Here is a 25,984-nt window from a genome sequence, read left to right on the forward strand (position 1 = left end):
TCTTGTTTCTCAGAATACCGACATTCACGGCTTCAAGCCACGAGGTTCGATCATTACTTTTTTTTTTTTAATGTCGGAGGGTTCATATTAGTAATCTTATGAGATGAACCGAGCAGTGGTTTCCAGATCAGGCAGTTCTACTATAGTTTTCCTTCTATAGGAGGCTTTTGAGTCTTTTGACACTCTTTGAGTGTCTTTTTATCGTAGGCCCTATGTGCGCATGTTGACCCCGGCGTTGTGAGTGCTATCCAGTACACACTGACACAGCTCCCCATAAAAGCCAGAGTTAGGCAGGGATCACAAGATGACAAATGACCTTCCATATCTAGTCATCCAATGGATATATCTTTAAATGTAACTCTGAAGTTGAAACAACCTAACCCTAAGTAGGCCTATTGACACTATTGTTGAGAATCTAGAATATAAATTCTATCGACTAACTTTGGCCTAGTTTTTTTTTTCTTAAATTCGTTATATCTAGGACTAGGTAACTTTAGATCTAGATCTATAACATCGTTATATCTAGTCTAGATTCTGTATTAAAGCTATTGTTTTAAGGAATATTTAGTTAACTTTACTTTATATATACATAGATTTAGAACTAGAATCTAAACTGTCTATTAATCTATTTTTATTCAATGTAGCTCTAGAAGATCACAGACCTATAGAGACTCTATATAATATATAGGTCTGTGAACCAGATCTAGATTTCATACATGTCCCCACATACAGTAGATACTAAACGATAATTAGCCGTTTTAACTTTGTAAACGTTGAATGCTTTTTTGTTTGTTTAGCAACTTCCAGTTCTTTGAGCAACAGATTAGACCTAACTATCAGCGTGTTACGTAAGACTTTCTACAAGTACGCGTATTAGTCTTACCTTTACTTACAGTTTAAGGTATACAGTATAGATCTAAGTATTAATCAAGTAGGTCTAGTCTAGAGACTAGACATCACTAGCCAAGAGTGCGTAGGGCTAGACTCTAGTGACCTAGTCTCACTTCACTAGACATCTGACATGATTACTAGCCTTAGTGGCTTAGGCATCATACTGATCATAGACATTAGGCCATTAGCCGAGCCATGATTAATTGATTATCATTAGCCATTAGCCTTTTTTTTTAGGTATGATTAGCCTGCCTAGACCTTTAATGTTTATCAATGATTATTGTGATTCAATGAAATGAATGATTGCCCAATCAGAACCAAATCTTTTTTAATTTTAAGTTTTATGACTTATGACCAATTCGACAATTGGCAAATAATTTATTAAATTTATAATTTAAATTTATTATTATAGTCTAATTCTTTATAATAATTAATTAATTAATAATAAATCTTTATTATTATAACTTTATACTTTTACTAGTTTATAGCTAGTCAATGACAATAAATGACTCAATCTAGAATAAGCTAGCTAGATCTATAATCTATATTCTAGAATCTAGATCTATTATAATTATATTTTCAAATTTAGTCCAAAATAGATTCTAGTCTAGATTCTAGATCTATTACCTATTATTCTATTAGTCTTACTCTTACCCTTACTTACAGTTATTGGGTTAAATCTAACTCTACCATAGTAATAATGATCATATAAAAGACATCTGATTAGCATTGCTTATAATCATACAAATGTGTTTCTCAAAAATATGTTATATTGGAAATGGAAAAAAAAAAGACGCAACACAAGCTAAAGGGGATATCACTGGAATAGATCAAGAATTGTGAAATTGATATTGAAGAGAAATCATTTCTCACTGCATCACTATTATACCTAGCAATTTGTATAAATCCAGCAGATTTGAAAAGCATGAAATTTCATCCGGGATCATGCGCAAATATTCTTTCACAGAAATTACCATTGTATCTTTATAGAAAATATTGGAAACGTAAATATTTATTTTCATCAAATTTTTTTCTGCCAAAACTAAAGAGTCATTTGGAAGTATCGGATATTTTTAGACAAATCAAGGAATGTTGCATTTGATTATTGCAGTGATGTTTTTCTTTTCTTCTTATAATCCTTTTGGCAGTATATTCATCACTAACATTCGTCGATGAATCATAAAATGATGTCCGATAAGTTTTGGTGGCTCATATTGTACCAAACGTTGAAAACCAGATCAATGTCATAACAATGAAATCACAAGAGATTTTATATGTTTTAAAAAATAAACCAGTTTTATCAAAATTGCACATATCGCATATTGTAGTAGTTGTTTCAAGAGGTTTCCTACCTAAAAAGAAACGCCTAAGTTTAAATTGTCTAAAATAGAGTGTATATCATTTTCATTAAAGTTCGGCAGCTTCTATCAAAATGAAGTTACTGATATTTCATTTTCATAGATCTGGCTTATAGAACTTTGTTACAAATAACATATACTGTGGTTTTTCAATTTTAATATAACTATCAAAGTGAAATCATACCATTAAAAAATTGTCATTTTCTTTTCTTAATGTTCTTTGGAATGTTTCATAATAAAAATATTAACTTTAATAAATGGACTATTAAACAATGGCGAAACAATGAAACAATTAAATATAAACAAAAATGCTTTTTATATATGTCACGACGAGCGCAAATTTTACTATAGAAATAAAATCTATGATTTAAAAAGTTGAAATATTTATTCTATAACAATAAAAATGTTAGAAATCATTCTGATTCTGCAACATCTATCCTTAAACAATAAAATAAAGTAACTACCAATTTGAAAAAATTAAAGTCTTACACTTAAAAAATATTACATATTTCTATTGGTCTTGGGTGGCCCCTGCAAAAATCATAATTGAGAACCCCTGTACTATGCTATTGGCAATTGGATGTAACAGATTATAAAATTCTTGTTTTTAAGGGGGGACAGGGACAGGGCAGAGCAGGATTTGAAAAGTAAAAAAAAAGACTAGCCCAAAAAATATAGATAGAGCTTATCAAATATTTCAAAATAACTGAAAAGCAGAAGAATAGTCAGTGTAAAGAAGACTATTTGTTAATGCAGAATAACATAGGCCTACATCAGGATGAAGTGCACATAAATATGAAGAATAAAAAAAAATAGGAATTTATAAGATAACTGTGATCATTAAGTTTATTGCAAGCCTTCACACAATTTTGTAAATACACAAGTTAAATGATAACAGAACAACTCTAGTTACTTTTAGATTAAAATTAGTTCCAGAAAAAAATTGTTAAATTTTTTTTAACAATATATTCAATATTTGTCTCTTTCCAGTTTGCATCTTTCAATATCAATTCTATAGAAGGTGTTTTTTTATTTTGGTGTCATTATTTTTTCTAGATGATTATTGCATAATATTGAATGCAACATGGCAACAGCTGTTGTTATTGGTGGAGGTGTTAGTGGTCTTGCCTCAGCATTGTATATACAGAGATCTTTGCCACAATTTTCTAAGGTCAGTATAGTTGTCTGAGCTAATTGTTTTGAAAGAGATCTTCATCAATGCTTTTTACATTGTTTTGTTTTGTGATTTTTTAAAAATCCTTGTTTAGTTATTACTTTTTACATCTTTTTATACTTTACAAGTTGTTTACAACTTTATATATAACACTCTACATGAGTCTTCTTTTTACATATCAGAAATTGTCATGTCTGCTATAAAAGTTTATCTACTTGTTGGTTTAGTAACATTTTGACAACTAAATATTTTGTTTCATGCAAATTAATTCCTGCTTTTTTAGCTCTTTTTATTCTGACTTTGCTGCTATTGCGGGTTTTGGTCAAACCAGTTATTGAAAAAAAAAAAATTTTTTTTTTTAAAGATTTAACTTCAAATACAGGATTAGGAAACAAAACCCATTGAAGTGTTGATCTCTCTTACCAATATGTTGACAGTTTAGGAGCTTTATTTTATTACTTGGTAACATGTTGGGGAGTGGCAATGTGTGCTTCTCCAGATGTCTATAATCTTCCTTAAATCTAAACAAATTTTGAACATACACTATTTTCATTGGATAAAATTTATTTCTATTACCTTAAATTTGAAACTTAAAAGAGATGGCCTTACATTTTGACTTGTACAAATATATGGATTTTAGTTTTTATTTGTAACACTCTTTTTCTTATTTCACTTTCTTTTTTTTTTTAATTAGTTTTTTTTTTCCCCACAGTAACTTTAGTATGTTTGAATTAAATGTAGGTTGCTTAGATTGATAATCTTTATATTATAGGAATTGATTTTAAATTTAAAGCAATTTAAAAAGATTTAATGCTAACAAAATAGTCATAATTAAAAGAAACAGCCTAAGATTTGAGAGTGTTAAATATAGATTGACAAAAAAAAAGTGAATTTTCTTAGATAATTTAATTATGGAGAGATTTGTACAAACATTTTATTTTTCATTGAGTAAATCATTGTATATCATTAGTGTCTTGAAAAATCGATCTTATATATTTACTAATAATATTATGTAGGGTGATTCTGTATTAAACCAACAAATTAGCAGTGATATTTATTAAGTTATATTTATTAAATTTAAATAGTTTGATGACATAATTACATTGGTTTATTATGTTATTGTAGGTAATTCTACTTGAAGGCAGCAGTCGAGTAGGAGGATGGGTTAATACCACCAGCTATCCCGATGGAGCTATTTTCGAACATGGTCCTCGAAGTTTACGTCCAGTGGGTGAGGCTGGCAGAAACACACTTTTGTTGGTAAATAGACGACGATTCTTTCACAAAATGACGTAAACTTAAAACTTGTCAGAACCAGAGTAGTAGTTAAGCTAGTGTTCTTTGAGTAACTGTATCTGATGATACCATCATTTGACTTGAGTAAACATTTCCATGTGTCAGATATGGATGAACATTGTGGAAGTGAGTCAAAGGGATTGATTTGCATTAACAGTGCAAGTTTAAAACCAAGGGCCCCCCACTCTGAGAAAATTGAAAAGTTTTGTTTTTTTCATTGTTCATTTTCAATTATTTTCTTAAACATTTTTTTTTATTTTATTGATCAATAAGTGTAACAGTTGCAATTTAGAATGGAACATTCCAATAGCCTTAACACATTTATCACAGCCCTAAAAAATAAAAGCTAATGTTATTGAAAAGCATACTTGTTGATTAACTCTGGAGTTTAGTTTTGAAATATGTACTTTAAAAAATTGATTTGATTTGAAAAATATATTTTAATAGTGTGTTTGTGTGTGTGCGCGTAGGTATATGAGTGGAAAATATCAATAACCAATTTGTAGTTATAATTATAAAATGGATTGCTGGATTGAGCAGTATGCAAAATAATTGTTCAGTATTATATAGGTTATTGAAACAATTCCACAAATTCTTTGGGGAAGGGGGGGGGGCGAGGGGTACTCAGCATTAAAAAATTATAAAAGGGGTACATATAGGTCAAAAGTTTGGGAAACACTGCTCTAGTTCATCACACACTGGCAACTGTTCTCATGCAAACGTACACATTTATGGTCATTAGCTCGTACATTCCAACTGACACATATAAGTAAAATTTGATTACGTACAAATACACATATTCATCCCTGACATTATTCAACTATAGTTGCATCAAGACAATGGCTTGTGGGGAAACAAAAGAGTAAAGTTCCCCTTTCAGACCATGCGGTCTATAGGGCAAATGATGATGTTAAGGTCATCTATTTCTGTGGTCCATGGTTAATGAGGGTGTTATGTGGCCAATACATCGATCAACTGCCTTTACTTTTCCCCGTCTAATGTTAGGCACTCATTAGAGCTGGGTGGACTCAGAGGCACCCTAAAGATCACAACAAGTTCGATAGCCAATTACTTTAACACTCAGCCATCTCACCGCCTCATTGCTTCTAAGGTTAGACTTTATTTTTCAATTTAGAGAATTCCTTGAGACATTCCTACAAAATGTAACACTGTATTCGTTTTAACATTACAATCCTGCAATCCTGCTGGAGGTTAAAGCTGTGATGTAATTGTCTTTAAATCTAGAAAGGAACCTCCAATAGGTGTAAAACAAACAAATCAGATCAAAGAAGAATAAGGTTTAAAAAAGTTAAATATTAATTTTTATTATATCTTTTAAACAATTAAAAAATTCCCATAATCGCATCTTAAAGTAAAATATTGTTTTGTGTAATTACTCAATTTAGCTTTCATTTTACCTACTTAAAAAGGATTGAAATCTCACACATGGTTAGATAGGCCTACATCTTCAAAAAATGTCAAAAGTCCACAATGGACTTACTAATACATTATATCTTTGGCAATTAGAGACACAGATTGAACAGACATGTTACAATACATCAGTCAGTAACCTATATTTACATTATTTTTACTTCTGGTTTTCATTGATCAGACATACAGCTAAATGAAACTAAAATATCACACCTTCGCCTTTTGCAGCTGATGCTCAATAATTGTTTATATTTGAAAATGATGTTATGCTATTAGCTAATTATAATTGTTCAAATTTTAAAAAACAATAGCTTTGAAGACATAAAGAATAATTCCATCTTCCTCATTCTTTCGTAATTGAAATATGTTTTGTATACTCTACAGGCTGAAGAGCTTGGCCTAACCAGGCATGTTTTACCAATATTTCCTTCTGATCCTGCAGCTAAAAATAGATATTTGTTTGTTGATGGGAAACTATGTGCTTTACCCACCAGTAAGTTTTAGCCTTGTGCTTCATTAGACATTAAAAAAAAGTAAGACATTAGCAAATTAAAAACTTATATATATATATACTGAAGAAGCTTTTTATTTTTAAAACTGATTTTAAAAAAAATCTATCTTTAATAGAAGAAACATGAACTCAAACTGATAAGTGTTTTGCACTTTTTTTTTCATGTCATTATCAATTTATCCATGTTTTACAACATTCTTTTTGAACTGAGAACTGATGTTTTGTTGGCCTATTTTAAAGCGTATTTTATTTGTACACTTAGATGCGTGGAGCATGTTCAAAAAACTGCCTCCTTTCACCAAGCCTCTAATAACCTCACTTTGGAAGGAACCTTTTCATAGAAGGAGTAATGAACAGGATGAGTCTATTTACAGTTTTGTAAGGCGAAGATTGGGTCCAGAGGTATGTTCTTGTTTTTTTTTTATTTTTGAGTCAGGGAAGTTTTATATATTATTATTATAGCTTTTATATAGCACTACTTTCATGCTTATAGCATGCTCAGAGCGCTTTTGGTCCAATCTCATTTGTGGACCAGTGGGGGGGAGGGGGTATCTAGGAGTTGGTTTTACGTGCTGCCTTTAGGCGCTCAGTAAACACAACTCTGCCCGAGTCGGGTGTCGAACCTCGAGTCCCCTTCTAGGTAGCCAAGCCAAGTTCAAGCGCACTTGGCCTCTCGACCACGCTTCCCACCATATAGAAGGATGTAATGTAGCGGAATAATACTAGATCTATAATATACAAAAAATGATATGCTTGATATAAGAAGTAGTAAAGAATCCTACTTTCTGTTTCTATATTTTTGAAAACATCTTTTTAGTTTGCAGATATTGCTATAGATGCCCTTTGCAGAGGTATTTTTGCAGGGGACTGCCGAAAGCTTAGTGTCCAGGCATGTTTCCCACCTCTTTATGAAATGGAGAAAAAATATGGCTCCTTAATAGCTGGAGCTGTTTTTGGTTTCAAAGGTAAATAGGAAGTATTGGCTCTGTGATTTTGATATATAGCTTCTGTTACATCAGTTCAAGGCTTATCACGTAAAGAATAACAATATATATATATATATATATATATATGTGCAATTCTAATGCACACATACATACATACATTTCATCCTTAAAAACCTCCTAAAATTTTGTCATGGAAAAGTGCTACTAACCCTGTCTAAATACTTTTGATTCATGAATGAAAGTAGCCTAGCTCTCTGTAAACTTTTGTCCTTTGCAATTTTTAGTTTTAATTTTTACATAATTGAAAGTGTTAACTAATTCATTGACTTTTTAAAATGCATTCAAGTTAAACATCTGATTGTTAAAAAAAACACTCTTGCAGTGGAAAAGCTGCAAAAAATTTTTTTTGAGCTGTGCCATATTTTTCTATCGCATTGATATCTCAAAAAAAACATTTCACATTGCCTTAAAATGATCTAAATATGTGCAACTTTTGGTCTTCTCAAAGTGTTTTGTTTATAAAAATTAATTATGTTTTCATATTGTTTACGCTTACATATAAACTCTTACACTATGGCTTGTTTGTGTTTATAATGTGTGAGTTTGCTAAGCTACCTAAAAATTTGTAGCAACCTCCCTTTTGTCAAATTGTTTTATTTTTCTATATTTTTAAGATTCTTTTTACTGTAATTCTAAATCTGACTATCAATTTTTAGGCTCATTTCAGTTTGAGATTTTTCTAAATCTAATAGAATGTTTAACAGATCAAACTTTCCTCACGTCTTACTTCTAAATGTCTCTGTAACTTCAGAGTAAATATTGGAACCAAACACACTGAACTTCAATGCCGAATTGGAAGCCTCCTCAAATAAATCGTAACTTTCAAGTAGAGTTATGTACCAAAAAGACCGAACTCTTCAGAATTGACATAAGAATTAAACAATCCATGGACCCAGCACTTTAAGCATGATTAAAAATATTGCTAAAAGTCTAATTTTGAATTTAGGAACAAACACTCGATGACTTTTTGGTAAAGACTTTTCTCATAGATGCCTGATATTCTAATGTGTCTTCATCTAAAAATTAATATTTTGGAAAGTGTTTATTGAGATCCAACATTGAAGAGTAAAACACTTTGGTGTCTCAAACTTTAACATAACATTTAAATTCATTAACATTATGTATTTATTTTCACTCAACTTAAGTGGAAGTTACTAATTCAGTTATTATTTCCTCAGATCCCAAAGTTGAAGCTACTGGCTTAGTCAGGCGAGCTATTGAAGATAAGTGGGCCTCCTGGTCATTATCTAAAGGGCTTCAACAATTGACCGATGCTATGGCTGCCTCAATACAGAACACAAAAGAAGGTGAAATAAGGCTGGACACTAAGGTCACTTCTCTCAAGCCAAATCAAAATGGTAAAATAATAGTAAGTGAATTTTTTTTTAAATTTGATTTATAATGGCCCCATTTTGGCTGGATAGTGGATGTGCCCTGATAAATAACTGGTTAAGATTGCTTCTAGTTAAGTTTGTCAGACTCTACTGTGATTAAACAAGAAAATTCTGGATTGTCACTTTTAGTAAATGGGAATGAATCTTTCTTATTTCAGCTTTATTCCTGTCTAATGTCATTTCAACCCTTTTGCTCTCTGCAAGGATCATACCACCTTGTACAAATGTCCACATGCTGCCTGATTATGGGCTATTTCGACCCACGTAGTCATAGTTCTTAGGTCCTGCTTAGTCTTGTTTTAGTCGTGGATGTCCTTCGGGTCTGCACAGCATAAAGGATGATTTTGAGAACTCTGCCATCTAGCATGTCGCGACATGTCTGAGCCGACATTGTCTTCTATGTGTCCTACATAGACACTGCTTTATTAAATTTTTGTTGGATGCAAACATGATCTTTCCAGAAGATGCACACAATGCATTGCAGACAGCGTATGTGAAAACCAGTCAATCTATGCTCTAGATAGATGTCTCACTTCTATTATTATTATAGCTTTTATATAGCGCTACTTTCATGCTTATATAAAGCATGCTCAGAGCGCTTTTGGTCCAATCTCATTTGTGGACCAGTTGGGGGGGGGTATCCAGGAGTTGGTTTTCCGTGCTGACTTTAGGCGCTCAGTAAACACAATTCTGCCCGAGTCGGGTATCGAACCTCGAGCCCCCTTCTAGGTAGCCAAGCCAAGTTCACTTGGCCTCTCTACCACGCTTCCCGCTTCTATTAAACAGATTGCTTCCTATACAGGATTTTTAGACTGGCATTTTTGTTTTCATGGTCAATTTAGCATTTTTCCAGTCCGAGAGAATTTTGAGATTGCAGAGGCTTTTCTAATTCTTTTTATGACATCATCAGCTGGAAAATGTATTGTCTCTATTTATGGTTATGTTATTACTTCTATTTTAATTTTTGTGGCTCATTGATTTATCTGTTTTATTCTTAGGTCTCTACCCCATCAGATTCTATTGAAGCTTCTCTTGTTATATCTGCTGTCTACAGTAAAGGTAAGACAAAGACTGCTTTATTGATCCTTTTAGAAAATTTGTTGTGATTACAAGGATTCTTTTCCAGGTTCCCTAGTCAATTTGTAGTGCCGATACAGTCTGACAGAATAAGGAACAAACAAATTGTACTTTCAGTTCGCAACTATGTGATGTAGTGATATTGGTGGTTGTCTTCTAAGATTTTTGTTGCAAAAGGTTATTTAAATACTGTAGGATTGTGCTTGTGCTTTTTATGCTCTTTTTATAAGACTGTCCAAGCAAGGCCACAGCTTGGATGACACATTGCCTTGACAAAAAGTTATTGCATATGTTGGCAGATTTTGTATTGTTGCATAGTAAAAATTAATGATAGGTTCTTCTGTAGTTTAAAGCTGTTTGTATTAGAAAAATAGCTACTGTATTTTTTTTGGCTTGTTGTCTACTATGACACCCAGATATCTGAATTAGTTCACTTGTTGTATTGGTTTATTGTTTATCTTGAGTTCAAGTATCAATTATTTTTTTCCTTTTGAAGAAAATGATTTCTTTAGTTTTTGTGAGATTCAGTTCTAAAAAGTTGTCAGTGCTTTAGTTGGTAAAAGCATTTTATCAAACTTTGATAGTGAATTTTATCTAAAATAAGACAGACTATGGCAGCAGCTAATTTAGTAAATGCAACTGAGTCTTAGAGGCTTCTAATGTCATTAGTATTAAGAGTACAAAACCGGAAAAAGTCCACAACCTCATGGGGCTCCTATACATTGAACTGGAGTTAATTAGTTAATTAACTTTTACAAACTGGGAACATAGAACCCATGATTGTAGTTAGTGGCTGATATTTAAATTACCCTGTGGCTCTATTTTGTTAAAAGCCATGAAGAAATCTGTGAAGAGCACTTGTGCATGCGATTTGATTATATCTACTCCAATTATTGATTGTTCTATTTAGGACATGATAAAATAAAAATAAAAGAGATTTTTATATATACAACATTGTTTCGTGTATTTTTGTTAATTTGGTAAGTTAAAGTTACAAATGTAAACATTGAGAAGAATCACTTTTGATTAGTATAAAAAGAAAGCAGAATCTTCAAAAAATGTGTTTTCTTTATCCAAATAGATTTAGCAGCTGCACTTCCTAAGAGCATGACAGATTTAAAAGAAGATTTATCTGCCCTTCCTTCTGTCAATGTTGTGGTGGTCAATTTAGAGTACAAGGAAAATGTTTTGCCAGTCAAGGTAAAATAGAAATTGATGGATAAATGTATTTCCATATTGACCTAATGCTTTAATAATGTACAAACTGTTGTATTGGTTCAATCTGATTTATTTCGTTGATGAATTTTTGCCTCATTCCATGTATACCAGTGTTTCTCAAACTTTTAAACCAGCGCACCACCCTAATTAATTAAAAAAACTTCTATGACGCCTCTCCTTAGCCAGCTAGGGATTGGGGCAACCCCATTGGCTCCCCCAGTGGATTCTGGGAAGGTTCTAAGAATATATTAGACTAGAATAGAAATACTTACCACACTGTTTTTCAGTTTTATTTGGCATCATTTGTGTCACCACCTCAAAGTTGGTGCCATAGAGTAGAAACCCTAATTCTGTATTGTATATGTTAATTCCATATTGTGAATCTTATTCACAACCCATGTTGCACTAAGGTGAACACTTTTGACCTTAGGTGAACCAGAGAGTTAAAGGCAGTCAGTCCACATAGAGATCTTGTAGCAAGCACTTGTATTGAGTCACTTAAGATATAAGCAGTAGAGTTAGATGTTTAAAGTAGTTGGTTATAGAATAAGTACTAAGTTGTGATATTCGTATATTACTGTTGGATTAATACTGACCATTCCTGGGTCGAATTGTATGGTGTATTCACTATGTGGTGTTATATTAAACTTATTGTATCTGCTACACCCAGCGTCATTTCATTATTCAGTGATTTGTAACAAGAACCCAATGTCACCACCACGCCTACATTGATAACTACAGTCACATTCATACTATATAAAATAATACGGTGACATTCTTGGTGTCAGAAGTGTCCAAAGTGCAAATCATTTATTGACATTTTTTGGTGTCAGAAGTGTCAGCAAACAGCAATTATAGTGTCAGAAGTGTCAGCAAACGATATTTTATGATGTCAGAAGTGGGATCAGAAAACGACATTTATGGTGTCAGAAGCGGCCGAAAACGACATTTATGACAGCATTGTTCAAAGTCACTTTAACATGATATGCTGAGACAACCTGCGTGGACGAAACTAGACAACCCTGATCTTACAACCTGTGTGGATGAAACTAGACAACCTGATCTTACAGCCTGTGTGGGTGAAACTAGACAACCGTGATACTACAACCGGTGTGGGTGAAAATCTAGTACTACAAGTCATTCAAGTCATCGTTTGAAGACAGCTGATATATGGTCAGTCGAAGTAGCTGACATATTCAAGAATCATCTACATCGAGTGCTCGTCATAATTCTAATGACACACTCCTATTGTCGCTGTCTAACAGCACATTTAATAAGAGAGCGCTCTTACTCTTAGACCTCTCTTGTCGTCACTACCTAAGGTCATTTTTAGTTATGTATATTTGTTTCAGCAACTGTACTATTCTACTGTGGATTTAACAAGTGGATTACTTATGAACTGTGGATTTAACAAGTGGATTACTTATGAACTGTAACATTGTACTGTGGATTTAACAAGTGGATTACTTATGAACTGTACCATTGTACTGTGGATTTAACAAGTGGATTACTTATGAACTGTACCATTGTGCTGTGGATTTAACAAGTGGATTACTTATGAACTGTACTGTTGTGCTGCGGATTTAGCAAGTGGATTACTTATGAACTGTACTGTGGACATAATTTATGTGGAGCATCACCGGAACTTTATGTACAAGTCAAGCATCAAGTGAATATTTAAGGGAAGTAACTTTAATTACCCTTTAGTATTATCAGTATTGATTAGTTCTCTTGAACTACACCACAATTTTTTTTCATTGTTTACATTTGTATTTATATATACATTTGACTTTAGGGACTAAATTTAATTATCTATTGAGTCTGAGCATTTATATTTTTTTTCAAGTAAGCATCCAGGTATTGGTAGGGACTCTTTAGATAAAGTAAATACTTGATCGTATAGCTGTATTAGTCAAGTTTGTATTTCGTCAAGTATCTATCATATTGTTAAACTCTTGTATTGATATTGTCTTGTTTACATCTGTTGAATTTTCTTTTTGCGTCATAGTTATTTCTCATTGTAATTCTTTTGTCTACTATTTCTACTATCTTGTAATGTCTCTTTAAAGCAGACTGTTTAGTATCTATAGTGTATTTATGTTTGTCTAATTAATTACTTATTAATATAGATATTTATTTTACTTCTTATTTCAACCTATTTTTTATTATTATCAACACTACACTACACACTTGATACACTATGGGATATATTTTGATTTGAGATTGTGACAAGATTGATTGTATATAATATATACTTTGAGCACATTGAACTATTTTGATACTATTGATACATTGATCACTATTTATCAGACTAATAAGGCTCACATAATTGTGAATTATTTGTTGCAATAAATTTTTACATTGCAAGTGGAGATACTAGAAATACATAATCACATAATTGATCAGTAAAGTATTACATTATGAACTAGACAAAGTACCAAGAATAACTTAAGATACCTCATAACCTCAATTGTTTCGCACAAAATATATATCTACTATTACCTGTAATTACTATTTGAGCAATAATAAGTATTTATTGTACAATATTCATTTACAACTACCTTTTTGTGTACACATATCTATTAATAAACTATATTACTAATTTGAATCTTTGAAAATGGCTGAGTATGAAAAACTAATAGAGATAGTGGATAAACTAAAGTTAAAAGAAGATGATAGAGCTGCATTCATTAAAATTGAAATAGATAGAATTAGAGTAGAAAAAGACAAGCAACGTGAAGAAAGGCTACATGAAAGAAGACTGAGAGAGAAAGAACAAGAAAACTTAGAGAAAGAAAAAGAACGCCAGCATGAAATAAAATTAAAAGAACATGAAGAAAAAATGGCCAAGCTAGCAAAAGAAAATAAAGACAATTCAGCAAGTCAAACTTCATCTCATCATCAGTATCACAGCAAATTTAGGAACTTTGATCCAAAAGAAGACACATTGGAAAATTTCATTATTCAATTTGAATATATCTGTCAAACAGCAAATATGAATAGTGCACAAATGGCTCAACAACTGCTAGCTAACCTAAGAGGTGAACCACTAAACATCATCGACACACTAACTATGGAGCAAAGAAAAGACTACAACACAGTAAAACAAAGACTAATTGAACATTTTGGCAAAACGGAGGAGCACTATCGAAAACTTTTTAGGGAAATAAAACTAGCAAAGAATACAGATTTAAAAAGAACAATACATGACATGCGCCAGAACATGACAAAGTGGCTACAACTCGCAAACTGCAACTTAGATGACCCCAAACAGATATTAGATTTCTTTCTCATTGAGAATGTGCTAATTAATGTTACAGATGCAGCATTCTCATTCCTGAAGGAGAGAAAAATAAAAAATGAAGCTGAATTGATATCAAACTTAACAACATACAAAGACTCACACCCAAACATCACCATTGACAAAAGGGAATTGTACAATGTAGCTGCAACAGTGACAGAAAACCATCCAAGATCTACAAATAAATTTAAATATGCCAAGAGCATACGATGTTTTTTCTGTGGCATATTGGGTCACACCAAAGCAGAGTGCAGAAAGAGAATGGCATCAGAAAAACAGCAACATGTAAATAGAAACCATAGATATGGAAGAGATAACAGAACTTTCCAGAGCTTCAGTCCTAACTACAATAGATCCTATCAACAACAATATAACAGAAGAACATGGCAAAGCTACAGTCCAACTAACAGTAGATCACATCAAACAAACAGAAGATGGCAAAACAACAGAATGTCTAGAAGAGATCAATTTCAAGATAGACAACATACTTACCACAATAACAATCATACCAGACAAAACATGGCAGCTGTAGCATCTGAAAGACCAATACAATATGAAACAGCAACAAGGACACATATAAGAAAATAATTGCAGCTTCTAAAGAATGTAGAGAAGCAGTAGATAAACTCAAAGAAATATTAATGATGATAAGAGATTACATATACCCAGTAAAGATAAAGTATTTGAATTATACACAGACGCATCTGACACTGCCATAGGAGCATATCTTATGCAGAGAGATGATAAGAATAATCTGGTCCCCATAGAATATCTTAGTAGAAGATTATCCAGGGCAGAAATAAGATACAGTACCATAGAAAAAGAATGTTTAGCCATAGTGTGGTGTACACTGCGACTAAAAAGACATCTGTTAGGCAGATTTTTCCTAATATTTACAGATCATAAACCATTAACCACTCTAAATGTTAAAGCAAATACTAATAGTAGAATTACAAGATGGACCATGATCCTAGCTGATTTCCATTTTGAAATAAAACAAATAAAAGGGAAAGATAATGTTATTGCTGATTTTATGTCCAGATATATTCAAGATAATCAGAATGACTTAGATAATGATCTATGTCATGTTAGTCAAAACTTGTATTGCTAAATGTCAAAGATTTAAGATTCACACCTTAAAGTAAAAAATTATTTTTACAACCAGCTATGATGTCATTTTGTGAACATTGAGCATTATTTTGTAAACATTGAGTACTATTTGTAAACATTGAACTAGAAACCATTTTTTAAAAACTATATTTGTAAACAAACTTTGGAATTTGATTACTACATTGTAACCAACAATTTTTTTCACATTCTTTTGTCAACAAGAATAACATTTTAGTGCTCAACAATGTAAACAAACATTGAATTTTTTCCAAACTTATTCAGTACCTAGCTTAATTTTTTTCCATGCAATGTAAACATTATTTTTTCTCATTGTATTGAGAACAACTTTGAATTTTTTTCTACAGCTATTGTAAACAAGATTGGAATTTTTTTACTATGTCATTTATCACAATTATATAACTTAGTCACATTTTTCAATACTATTGAAAAAGGAGATTGATTCATAATGTAACTTATTTATTTAACGTCAATTAGTGTAATTAAATATTGACATACACTTGTATTTTTTTGAAAACATTTTTGTCAAACTATTCTTATGGACTATATTTTTTTGTAACAATCATTGATGTAAACAAGAAGATTGTTGTACAAACTTTTTGATATTTCAAGTACTGAAAGAGACACTTGATATTATTCTTTTAAATTGGACTTACACATTTTTTCACAACAGATTAAAATGAATACAACTAAACTAGTAGGATGTTATGCTTGTATATATATGCTTGAACAAATTAATGTAAACTCAAAGATTGTATCACAACTGACACATTTTCTCAGTTGAATTTTTTTTGACAAAAGAGTTTTTTTTTTTGAAATTTGTACACAATAATTATTTGATAAACAATGTAACATTAAACTTTTGCCATTACTAGCTACAAATTATTTGAACTGTCATATGGAGAAATACTTAATTGAAACATAAGGTGCATGCAACAAGCACTATGAAAGATATTTATTTTGATTTCATGTTGATACTTTTGATCCAATATTTTGATACTTGAATTATACATATTTACTTGTGTAATATTAATGCACAACAATTTTTTATGGAGATGTCAAACCTCATATTGAAGTAAACAGATACATTGAATTTGTAACAATGATCATTAATCAATTTGATCTTGAATTTTGACACATATTTTGAATTTTTCTATACTTATCACTTACATATTGAGACTTACTTGTAACATTTTCTACATGATTTGTACATATTGTACTATTGGTGTCAAAAAACCAGACTTCTAACATTGCTATAGTGTCAAAGATTTTTTATAAATAGATGTTGTGAATAAAATCTTGTATTAATTTTTCACATTGTGACATAGGAGATTGTCATTGAAATTTTCGTCACACTTTGCACATATTATTATGAAAAGACTTGTAAATATTGAACACATTTGAACATTGATGTATATATTAGAACTACATGTAAAGAATTATTTGGGATGTTAAGTAGTTGACTCAGAGAATTATTTGAATTGCCTTACAAGAATATGATGAATTAGAGAATTTTGCCCTTGTATGAATTTTTTTGATTCAGCAAATATTTTGTGTAACACTGTCATATTATATATTTTATTGCAAGTTTGTAGTTCTATTTGAACTCTGCAATTGTACATTTCATAGACCCCAAGAATTCCAATTGATCCTACTTAGGATAATTATGTCGTCAAGCTGAAAAAAATTTCTTCAAAATTTTTTTCAAAAAGGGGGTGATAGGTAATGTCACCACCTCAAAGTTGGTGCCATAGAGTAGAAACCCTAATTCTGTATTGTATATGTTAATTCCATATTGTGAATCTTATTCACAACCCATGTTGCACTAAGGTGAACACTTTTGACCTTAGGTGAACCAGAGAGTTAAAGGCAGTCAGTCCACATAGAGATCTTGTAGCAAGCACTTGTATTGAGTCACTTAAGATATAAGCAGTAGAGTTAGATGTTTAAAGTAGTTGGTTATAGAATAAGTACTAAGTTGTGATATTCGTATATTACTGTTGGATTAATACTGACCATTCCTGGGTCGAATTGTATGGTGTATTCACTATGTGGTGTTATATTAAACTTATTGTATCTGCTACACCCAGCGTCATTTCATTATTCAGTGATTTGTAACAAGAACCCAATGTCACCACCACGCCTACATTGATAACCACAGCCACATTCATAACATATAAAATCACACAGTGACAATTTGTTTAGAATCCAAATTTACATTTTAAATGTTAAAGTGTTGGTCTTTTTTTTTTTTTTTTTTTTTTGTAGATAATTTTTAAGTGCTTTGTTAGCTAGAAAAGTTCTTTCTGGGGATAATATTGGAAAATCAGCAGGTTCTTCTTCTCTTCAGCAAGAGGGAGCATGTTCTGAGCTTCAGAAATTCTTTTCCTGGCATCTACAAAACCTTATTTTCATCTTAAGAAAAGCAAATGTAAAAAAAAAGTCAGAAGTAAAAAGTGTAGGGATGGGCCTATATTGAAGTACTTTCTTGCAATCAGACTGCACTATTCATCATTGTTAAATAAAGTTATAGGTCAAAGTATACCTAATAAAGAAGAAGACAGCACTGGCCAGTACTATTATGCAAGGGACATTTAAGGTACTGTGGTGACACGGTTGCTGTGTGGTCAACCGTGACACACGGTCAAGTGTTGAGTATCGAGAGTTAGGGGACTTGGGGGAAGTGACTAGTGTGTAAACACGAGAGAGTGAAAGAAAGGTCAGCGAGTGAAGCAGGAGATCTGTACAAAACGTTGCCGTGTATATGTGTTTTATTAAAATGTTCCACAATTAAAAGACACTTTAAACGTAAAAGGACTTGTTTCTTCACAACTGGCGACCACGACGAGATACGACGAGGCACAAGTAAGTGGAAATGTCGATGTACAAAATATTTAGAGAAGCGGGCAAGGAAAATGGCCTGCAAGGCGAAGAACTTGAAAAGTTCATTACACTAAAAATAACACAGGAGGAAGAAAGGGAAGAAAGGAGATTTAATAGGGAAGAAGCCAAAAAGAAAGAAGAAGATAGTAGAAGGAAGGAAATCTTACAACTAGAAGAATCCAAAAAGAAAGAAGAAGATAGTAGAAGGAAGGAAATCTTACAACTAGAACTAAAACTTAAAGAAAAGAAAGACAAAGAACAGCAAAATGAAAAGGAGGAACACTTTGACAAATACAAACAATTAGACAGAATGTCTCCATTTGACGAGAGCCAGAATGAGTGCATTGACTCATATCTACTGAGATTTGAGGATATAGCAACATCATGCAACCTCCCACAGACAGAATGGGCAAGAAGCCTCATGGGGCGCTTAAAAGGTAGAGCCATCAATATATGTCTTCAAATGAGAGATGAAGAAAGAAAAGAGTACGTGGCCGTGAAGGAGGCGTTGCTGAGACAGTTTGGCTCCACAAGTTACGAATACAGAAGGAGATTGAAAGAGTCGACACCTCTGGCGAACGACGATCCACAAATATTCGTCACCAACATGTCGATATACTTCGATCGATGGGTAGACCTGTCAAAAGTGGATCACAAATATGAAACCCTCAGAGAACACATCATAATGGACGCTGTGATGGAAGCTTACAATAATAATGTTAAAACATATGTCACGGAGCGAGAGCCAAAGACCATCAGCAGCCTGATAGCACAACTAAGGCAGTATAAGGCCGCACACCCAAGGGAAGTGTTAGCTAGAGAAAACCCAACTGCGACATCAGCTTTTATGGTGAACAACGCTGCAAGAATGCGGACTCCAAGCCCTTTATATAGAAGAGAGAACGCTGACAAGAGCCCAACATATAGATCTCGAAGAGAGAAAGATGAAGGAATGAGCCCAACATATAGATCTCGAAGAGAGAAAGATGAAGAAATGAGCCCGACCTATAGATATCGAAGAGACAACGATGAAGAAATGAGTCCAACATATAGATATCGAAGAGTGAAAGATGAAGAAAGGAGCCCAACATATACTTACAAGAATAGAGAATATCAAAGTAATCAGCAAAGAGTTCGTTTCCAATGTCAAATTTGTGGTAGAACAAACCACACAACAGAGACTTGCTTCTACAACCGACGCAATAAAGATTGGAACGACAGACCAAGAGATCGAGCATTTGCTGCCAAACACACTAATAAACTGCAGGTATACCCAGGCTTTGTGGGAGAACAAATGACCAACGTACTGTACGATACAGGTGCAACTGCAATTTTAGTCGCAAAAGAATACGTCAACCCACAAGAGTACACCGGAAGAAGACAAGACTGTGTTGGTTACACGGGTCAAGTAACTACACATCTGGTAGCACGTATCAACATACACACACCGTTCATCAGTGGTTGGCATGAGGCTTTAGTACTAGACAATAAGCCTGACAACATTGGTCTTATCATTGGCTGTATCAAAGGCTCTAAACCTTGCACAGTAGAAGAATTGAACAAGTGGAAAGAAAAATACACACAGAAATGTTCCATGGTTACTACAAGAGCTCAGAAGAAAGCAGAAGAAGTGCTAAATACAAACGATAACATACAAGTTCCTTATAACAATGAAAATGAAAATACAGAAACAGAAAATAGCGATATGAGAAGCCATAATCAAGTGAACAACCCGAATGAAATCTCCACAGAAAGTCAAGACCCACTACACATTAAAACAGAACAATTTGTCAGTGAACAGAAAAATGACTCAGATCTAATAAAACTCATAGAAAGTGAAGCTCCACCAAGACGAGGGTTAATTAAGATAGGCGAAGATGGTGCCTATGTGAGAGAAATTCATCTGAAAGCAGGCAAGACACAACAATTGCTAGTTCCAAAGAAGTATAGAGAAACAATTTTAAAGCTTGCACATGACACCCCGTTTGCCGGACATATGGGAGTAAAGAGAACATTGAATAGAATCTTGAATGAATTTTTTTGGCCTAGAATTACGCAAGAAGTCAAGGCCTACATAAAATCTTGCCATATTTGCCAAATACATGGAGCAAAGGGAACATATATGCAAGCTCCAATACAAACAACAGACTTAAGTGAAATGCCATTTGAAAAGATAGCCGTAGATATTATTGGACCAATGCCAGTAATATCCGGAAGAGGCCATCGCTACATATTGACTGTTGTAGACATGTGCACACGGTTTCCAGAAGCAATACCATTGAAAAGAATTTCTTCCGAAGATGTCGGAGACGCACTAACAGCAATATTTGCAAGAACAGGTTACCCTCGCATAATACTGAGTGATCAAGGCACCCAGTTTAAATCAAATGAATTCGCACAGTTTTGCAAAACTCTGAATATTAAACAACAATTTGCTGCCCGTTTTCACCCCCAAGCAAATGGGATGTGCGAACGCCTGAATTCAACGCTGAAAACAATGCTGAACAAAGTAGCACAGGACAACCCAACAGACTGGGACAAGCTGATCAACCCCATACTGTTCGCCTACAGAGAAGTACCACACACAACAACGGGCTTCTCACCATTCGAGATGCTCTATGGCTCATCTGTTAGGGGACCCATGTCACTATACAGAGACTTTCTAGTAAATAGGAACATAGAACATGACGTACTCACAGGATACGATCTTGTCATCAAGACAAGACAAAATATAATCAAATCATGCGAAACTGTCCAAAAGCAAACGAACAGAGAGAAACCAGAACTATTGAGAAAGCTAAATCAGGGGCGAAAGTTGAGAACACTACAAGTTGGTGATAATGTCATGGTTCTGCTGCCTGACAAAAATAACCAGCTATTTATAAAATGGCAGGGCCCATTCCAAGTCACAAAGGTGATTTCGAAGGTCGACTACAGTATAAACATCAGAGGTCGAGACAAAGTATTTCACATCAATATGCTGAAGCTGTACATGCCCAGACCATTTACTCTTTCAACAAACGCTAAGCAAGACACGCAAGACAGTCAGAGAGTTATGATGATAGAAACAATAGAGGAACCAGATGAATTACCGTGTCCAGTTATTGAAAGCTGTGAAACTGTGAAAGATATAGACACATCACACCTCCAGTATCCAGTTCAGCAAGATATTGATAAACTGCTAGCTCGATGGGCGCCAATATTCACAGACAAACCGGGTAGAACAACTGCCATAAAACACACTATCCAACTGACTGATACGAAGCCCACAAAATCCAAACCATATCCAGTTTCCTTACACCATGAAGAGATACTGAAAAAGGAAATTGAAACGCTGCTAAAAATGGGAATAATTGATACATCCACATCTCCATACTCAGCTCCAGCAGTCCTAGTGAAACAAAAGGAAACAACCGGAAAGATGCGTCTATGTGTAGACTACCGGAAACTAAACGCCATTACAGTGAAAGATACATACCCAATGCCTAACATAGAGAACATTATACCTAAACTTAGAGGTGCAAAATACTTCACTACTCTTGACTTAGCCAGAGGTTACTGGCAAATTCCACTAGACGAAGATGCTAAGCCACTTACAGCATTCACTACTCCATTTGGTTGTTACCAATGGAATTACATGAGTTTTGGGCTTAGTAACGCACCTGCGACCTTCAACAGAATGATGGCAAAACTGATAGGGAAAAGACCTGATGTCATTTTCTATCTTGATGACATTTGCGTCTTCCACAACACATTAGAAGAACACGTTGCTGGTCTGCAACAAGTATTCCAGATACTACAAGACAACGGGCTTACAGTAAAACCTAGTAAGGTTAAAATCGCCAGAACAGAGATTGAATTTCTAGGGCACAGAATACAGCAAAATACGATCAGACCACTACAAGACAATATAAGCAAGATACTCAACTTAACATTACCTACAACAAAGGGACAAGTCCGAAGCATCTTAGGTTTATGTAATTACTATAGACGGTTCCTGGCAAATTTCACAGGTATTACACAACCTCTAATTGAACTGACAAAAAAAGGCATGCCAAACAAGATCACATGGAGCTCCAGACTACAGGAATGCCTGCAAAGCATTAAAAATGTCTTCTCAGACGACATAGTACTCCAGCTTCCAGACATCAGAAACCCTTTCTACTTGGCAACAGATGCATCCTCCACAGCAGTGGGAGGCACTTTGATGCAGAAGTGTGATGCAACGCTAAGACCAGTCTACTACATTAGCAGAAAGCTGAACGCAGCAGAACAGAAATATTCCACGATAGAGCGTGAAGCTCTAGCTATTGTGTTCTGCATAACGAAACTATCCCGTTACTTGCTTGGGAAATCATTCATCTTGTTAACAGATCACGCCCCACTAGCTTATATCAATACAAATAAGCTAGCTAACCAGAGGATTACTAGATGGGCTTTAAAACTTCAAGACTTCAGCTTTACAGTTCAAGCTATTCCGGGACAAATCAACGTGATTGCTGACGTGTTGACAAGATGTGTCTAGGGACCGCTGGACTTAGGTTCATTCATTAATCAGATGATGAGAAAAATTAACAAATAACTTGTATGATAACTTTAAAATTTGTCTTGTCAAAATTGAATGAACATTACGCTTCTGAATTTATTTTTTTTTAAATTTCATTCAGAGATGTGAAGGTTGTACTACTATTTAGTTTTTTAAAGTTTGTTGCATTGATTGTAGTCATAAATGTACTTTTAGAAACTAATATGAAAGAAACACAAAGTAAACAATTCCCTTAATTTGGAAGATGTTTTGATGTAACATAAAGTATTAACTAATAGTGCATTTTTCACATGACAATGTTGGCATTCAAAAGATTATTGTTACATAGAAAAAAACTAAATGCGTGTATTTTTTTTTTTGTATATAAGTTGTATAATATAACAGGAAAGCTTTCTACGATAGTTCAATTGGAAATGTTCCTTGCAATAACATATTATTGAAAATTTATTTGTCGTCATAGGCATTATCAGTTCTCTCATAATTGAAGATGCCATTGTATTACATATCATTATTTTTTTTCTTCTTGTCGATGTTAAACATTATTAATGTACACCCAAACTATTGGGTTCATGAAATTTTGATACGATCAAAATTTTTCTCTGCCCTGGGAGGACTGTGGTGACACGGTTGCTGTGTGGTCAACCGTGACACACGGTCAAGTGTTGAGTATCGAGAGTTAGGGGACTTGGGGGAAGTGACTAGTGTGTAAACACGAGAGAGTGAAAGAAAGGTCAGCGAGTGAAGCAGGAGATCTGTACATAACGTTGCCGTGTATATGTGTTTTATTAAAATGTTCCACAATTAAAAGACACTTTAAACGTAAAAGGACTTGTTTCTTCACAGGTACATATAGTGAAATATGTCAGTAATAGGTGTGATTGTCATAAAATCATATTTGTTAATTTTGACCTCCTGAGGCAGATTTTTTTTTTCATTTTAAAGTCATTATAACAATGTGCAACAATAGACTATCGACCATTCTGACACACGAAAGTTGTGAATAAACATGTTAGTGTAAATATTTTTAAATGTCTTCAAATAGTTTTGAGACAATATTGTTACAGATGCCTCTCATGAAAAGGGTCGTACATTTTACAAGGTTCTTGTTGGAATATGAAATAACGTCTTTAACTAAAAATATTGTAATTTTTTAAACATTAGTAATAAGGAAATTATACTTCATTAATATCTTCTCTTATAAAATACAGACATTACTTCAAAAGAGATGATTACATCCTATGTGTGTTCCTAGGTAATGTTAACCAATAACTTAAATTCTGCCTAGTCATTGGTTTACCTAGCTGACTCAGGCAACCCATTCTATGCCCTAATAGCATAGGGAAGAAGGAGCATTTGTACAAATTTGTTGTAGCATATGGAATAAGGAATGTGTCTTTATCTTTGTGTTTAAGTATTTTATTAGATTTTGTTTTTGTATTTGAAGATAATGGTTCTGTGTTTTAGGTATAACTGCTACTTTACTTTTAAGTCTTCTGTCCTGAAGGCTGTCTAAATTGAGGGATTCTACTAAAGGTGTTACTCTAGTCAAATATGAATATTCGTTTGTTATATTCAAACACAGATTGATAACTAGAAAAAAAAATGTAATTCTTAAAAAAAATATATTAATAGGTTTTTGCCCCCCCCCCTTCCTCTTTTGTTGGGCCTTCCAAGATAACATCTTGGGATGTGCAGTTTACAGTTTGAAAAATGCTATTTACACATAGATTTATACTTTTCATCTTCATTTAATGTACACCACTAATTAAGTTCTATTGTAAACCTATAATGAATGACTTTAAGTTTTGAATTATATTTTTGCCTTGTAGGGTTTTGGTCACCTTCTGCCATCATTTGAAAGTGGACCCATTCTGGGTGTAGTCTATGATTCATGCACCTACCCAGAACATAATAGAAAAGGCTGTCCAGAAAGCACTCGTATTACTGTAAGTTTCATTTCATAGATAATCTAAATAAAACTTGTAGAACTTAATTTCTTTAAAGGGTTGTATGAGTAGTGGTTTCAAATTTTTCTTAGCTTCTCTTTTCACAATTCCTTAATGCCAACATGATTTTATACACTCAAGTGTGTTTCCATTACTTACCGGTGGTTTCTGCAGGTAATGCTCGGAGGATCTTGGTATGATAAGTTACTGTCTCCTGATGGAACTCTGCCTTCTGGTTCTGACATTGTATGGATGGCTTCTCAGGCAGCTGCTCAACAATTGGGCATAAAATCTCATCCAATCAGATCTCATGTAACATTGCAGAAGGTAAGAAGTAGTCCTTGTTATTGATTTCTATTTTCTGCCGTTTCTTGGAGATATGACAAAGCTGTTTAAGCACTGAAGGTTTTGGCTTTGCTGTCAAGATAATAGCCAAAAAAAATTAACATGACATAAAATGAAACTGAATGTGTCATATAAACATAAAATAAACATAAAATAACAATGTTTGTGGCTTGGAAAGGATGGAAAACAAGTCTAGGCTTCAATTTGAAACTTTTAAACTCTTTCTCTCCGTTCATATTTTCCTTGTTCTGATAGAATTATTCATTTAGCTCATTTTGTATTTCACTATCCTGTTAGGATTAAACTTAAATATTTTTTTGGTTGTTATATTTGGTATCGAATAGTAGGGGAATGCATGCTCCTGTTACACAACACAAACTCAAGTTTATAACTCTCAAAATCGATTTAGTTTAATGGGGTGAAATCAACGTTTTCATTGTCAATTAGGAGAGAAAGAGTTCAAATGATAAACATATAA

At 33.4% G+C, this 25,984-nt stretch overlaps 1 protein-coding gene across 5 annotated transcripts in view; it reads left to right on the plus strand.

Moving 5' to 3' along the window:
- Positions 1-367: 367 nt before the first annotated feature.
- LOC106060223 (protoporphyrinogen oxidase-like) overlaps positions 368-25,984 on the plus strand; it is a 30,446-nt gene continuing 4,829 nt past the window's right edge. The window contains exons 1-11 of one of the 5 annotated variants that reach the window (XM_056012594.1): positions 368-386; positions 3,306-3,420; positions 4,549-4,683; positions 6,535-6,643; positions 6,924-7,063; positions 7,479-7,626; positions 8,847-9,037; positions 10,061-10,121; positions 11,221-11,339; positions 25,045-25,161; positions 25,336-25,488. In XM_056012594.1, coding sequence (XP_055868569.1) covers positions 3,334-3,420; positions 4,549-4,683; positions 6,535-6,643; positions 6,924-7,063; positions 7,479-7,626; positions 8,847-9,037; positions 10,061-10,121; positions 11,221-11,339; positions 25,045-25,161; positions 25,336-25,488 — 1,260 coding nt within the window. In that variant the 5' untranslated portion in view covers positions 368-386; positions 3,306-3,333. Of the gene's footprint in view, positions 387-726; positions 902-3,305; positions 3,421-4,548; positions 4,684-6,534; positions 6,644-6,923; positions 7,064-7,478; positions 7,627-8,846; positions 9,038-10,060; positions 10,122-11,220; positions 11,340-25,044; positions 25,162-25,335; positions 25,489-25,984 lie in introns of those variants that run through there. The other 4 variants (XM_056012591.1, XM_056012593.1, XM_056012592.1 and 1 more) reach the window with 4 other exon arrangements.

Source organism: Biomphalaria glabrata, chromosome 15 (genome assembly GCF_947242115.1).
Source record: "Biomphalaria glabrata chromosome 15, xgBioGlab47.1, whole genome shotgun sequence".
Taxonomy (NCBI): Eukaryota; Metazoa; Mollusca; class Gastropoda; family Planorbidae; genus Biomphalaria; species Biomphalaria glabrata.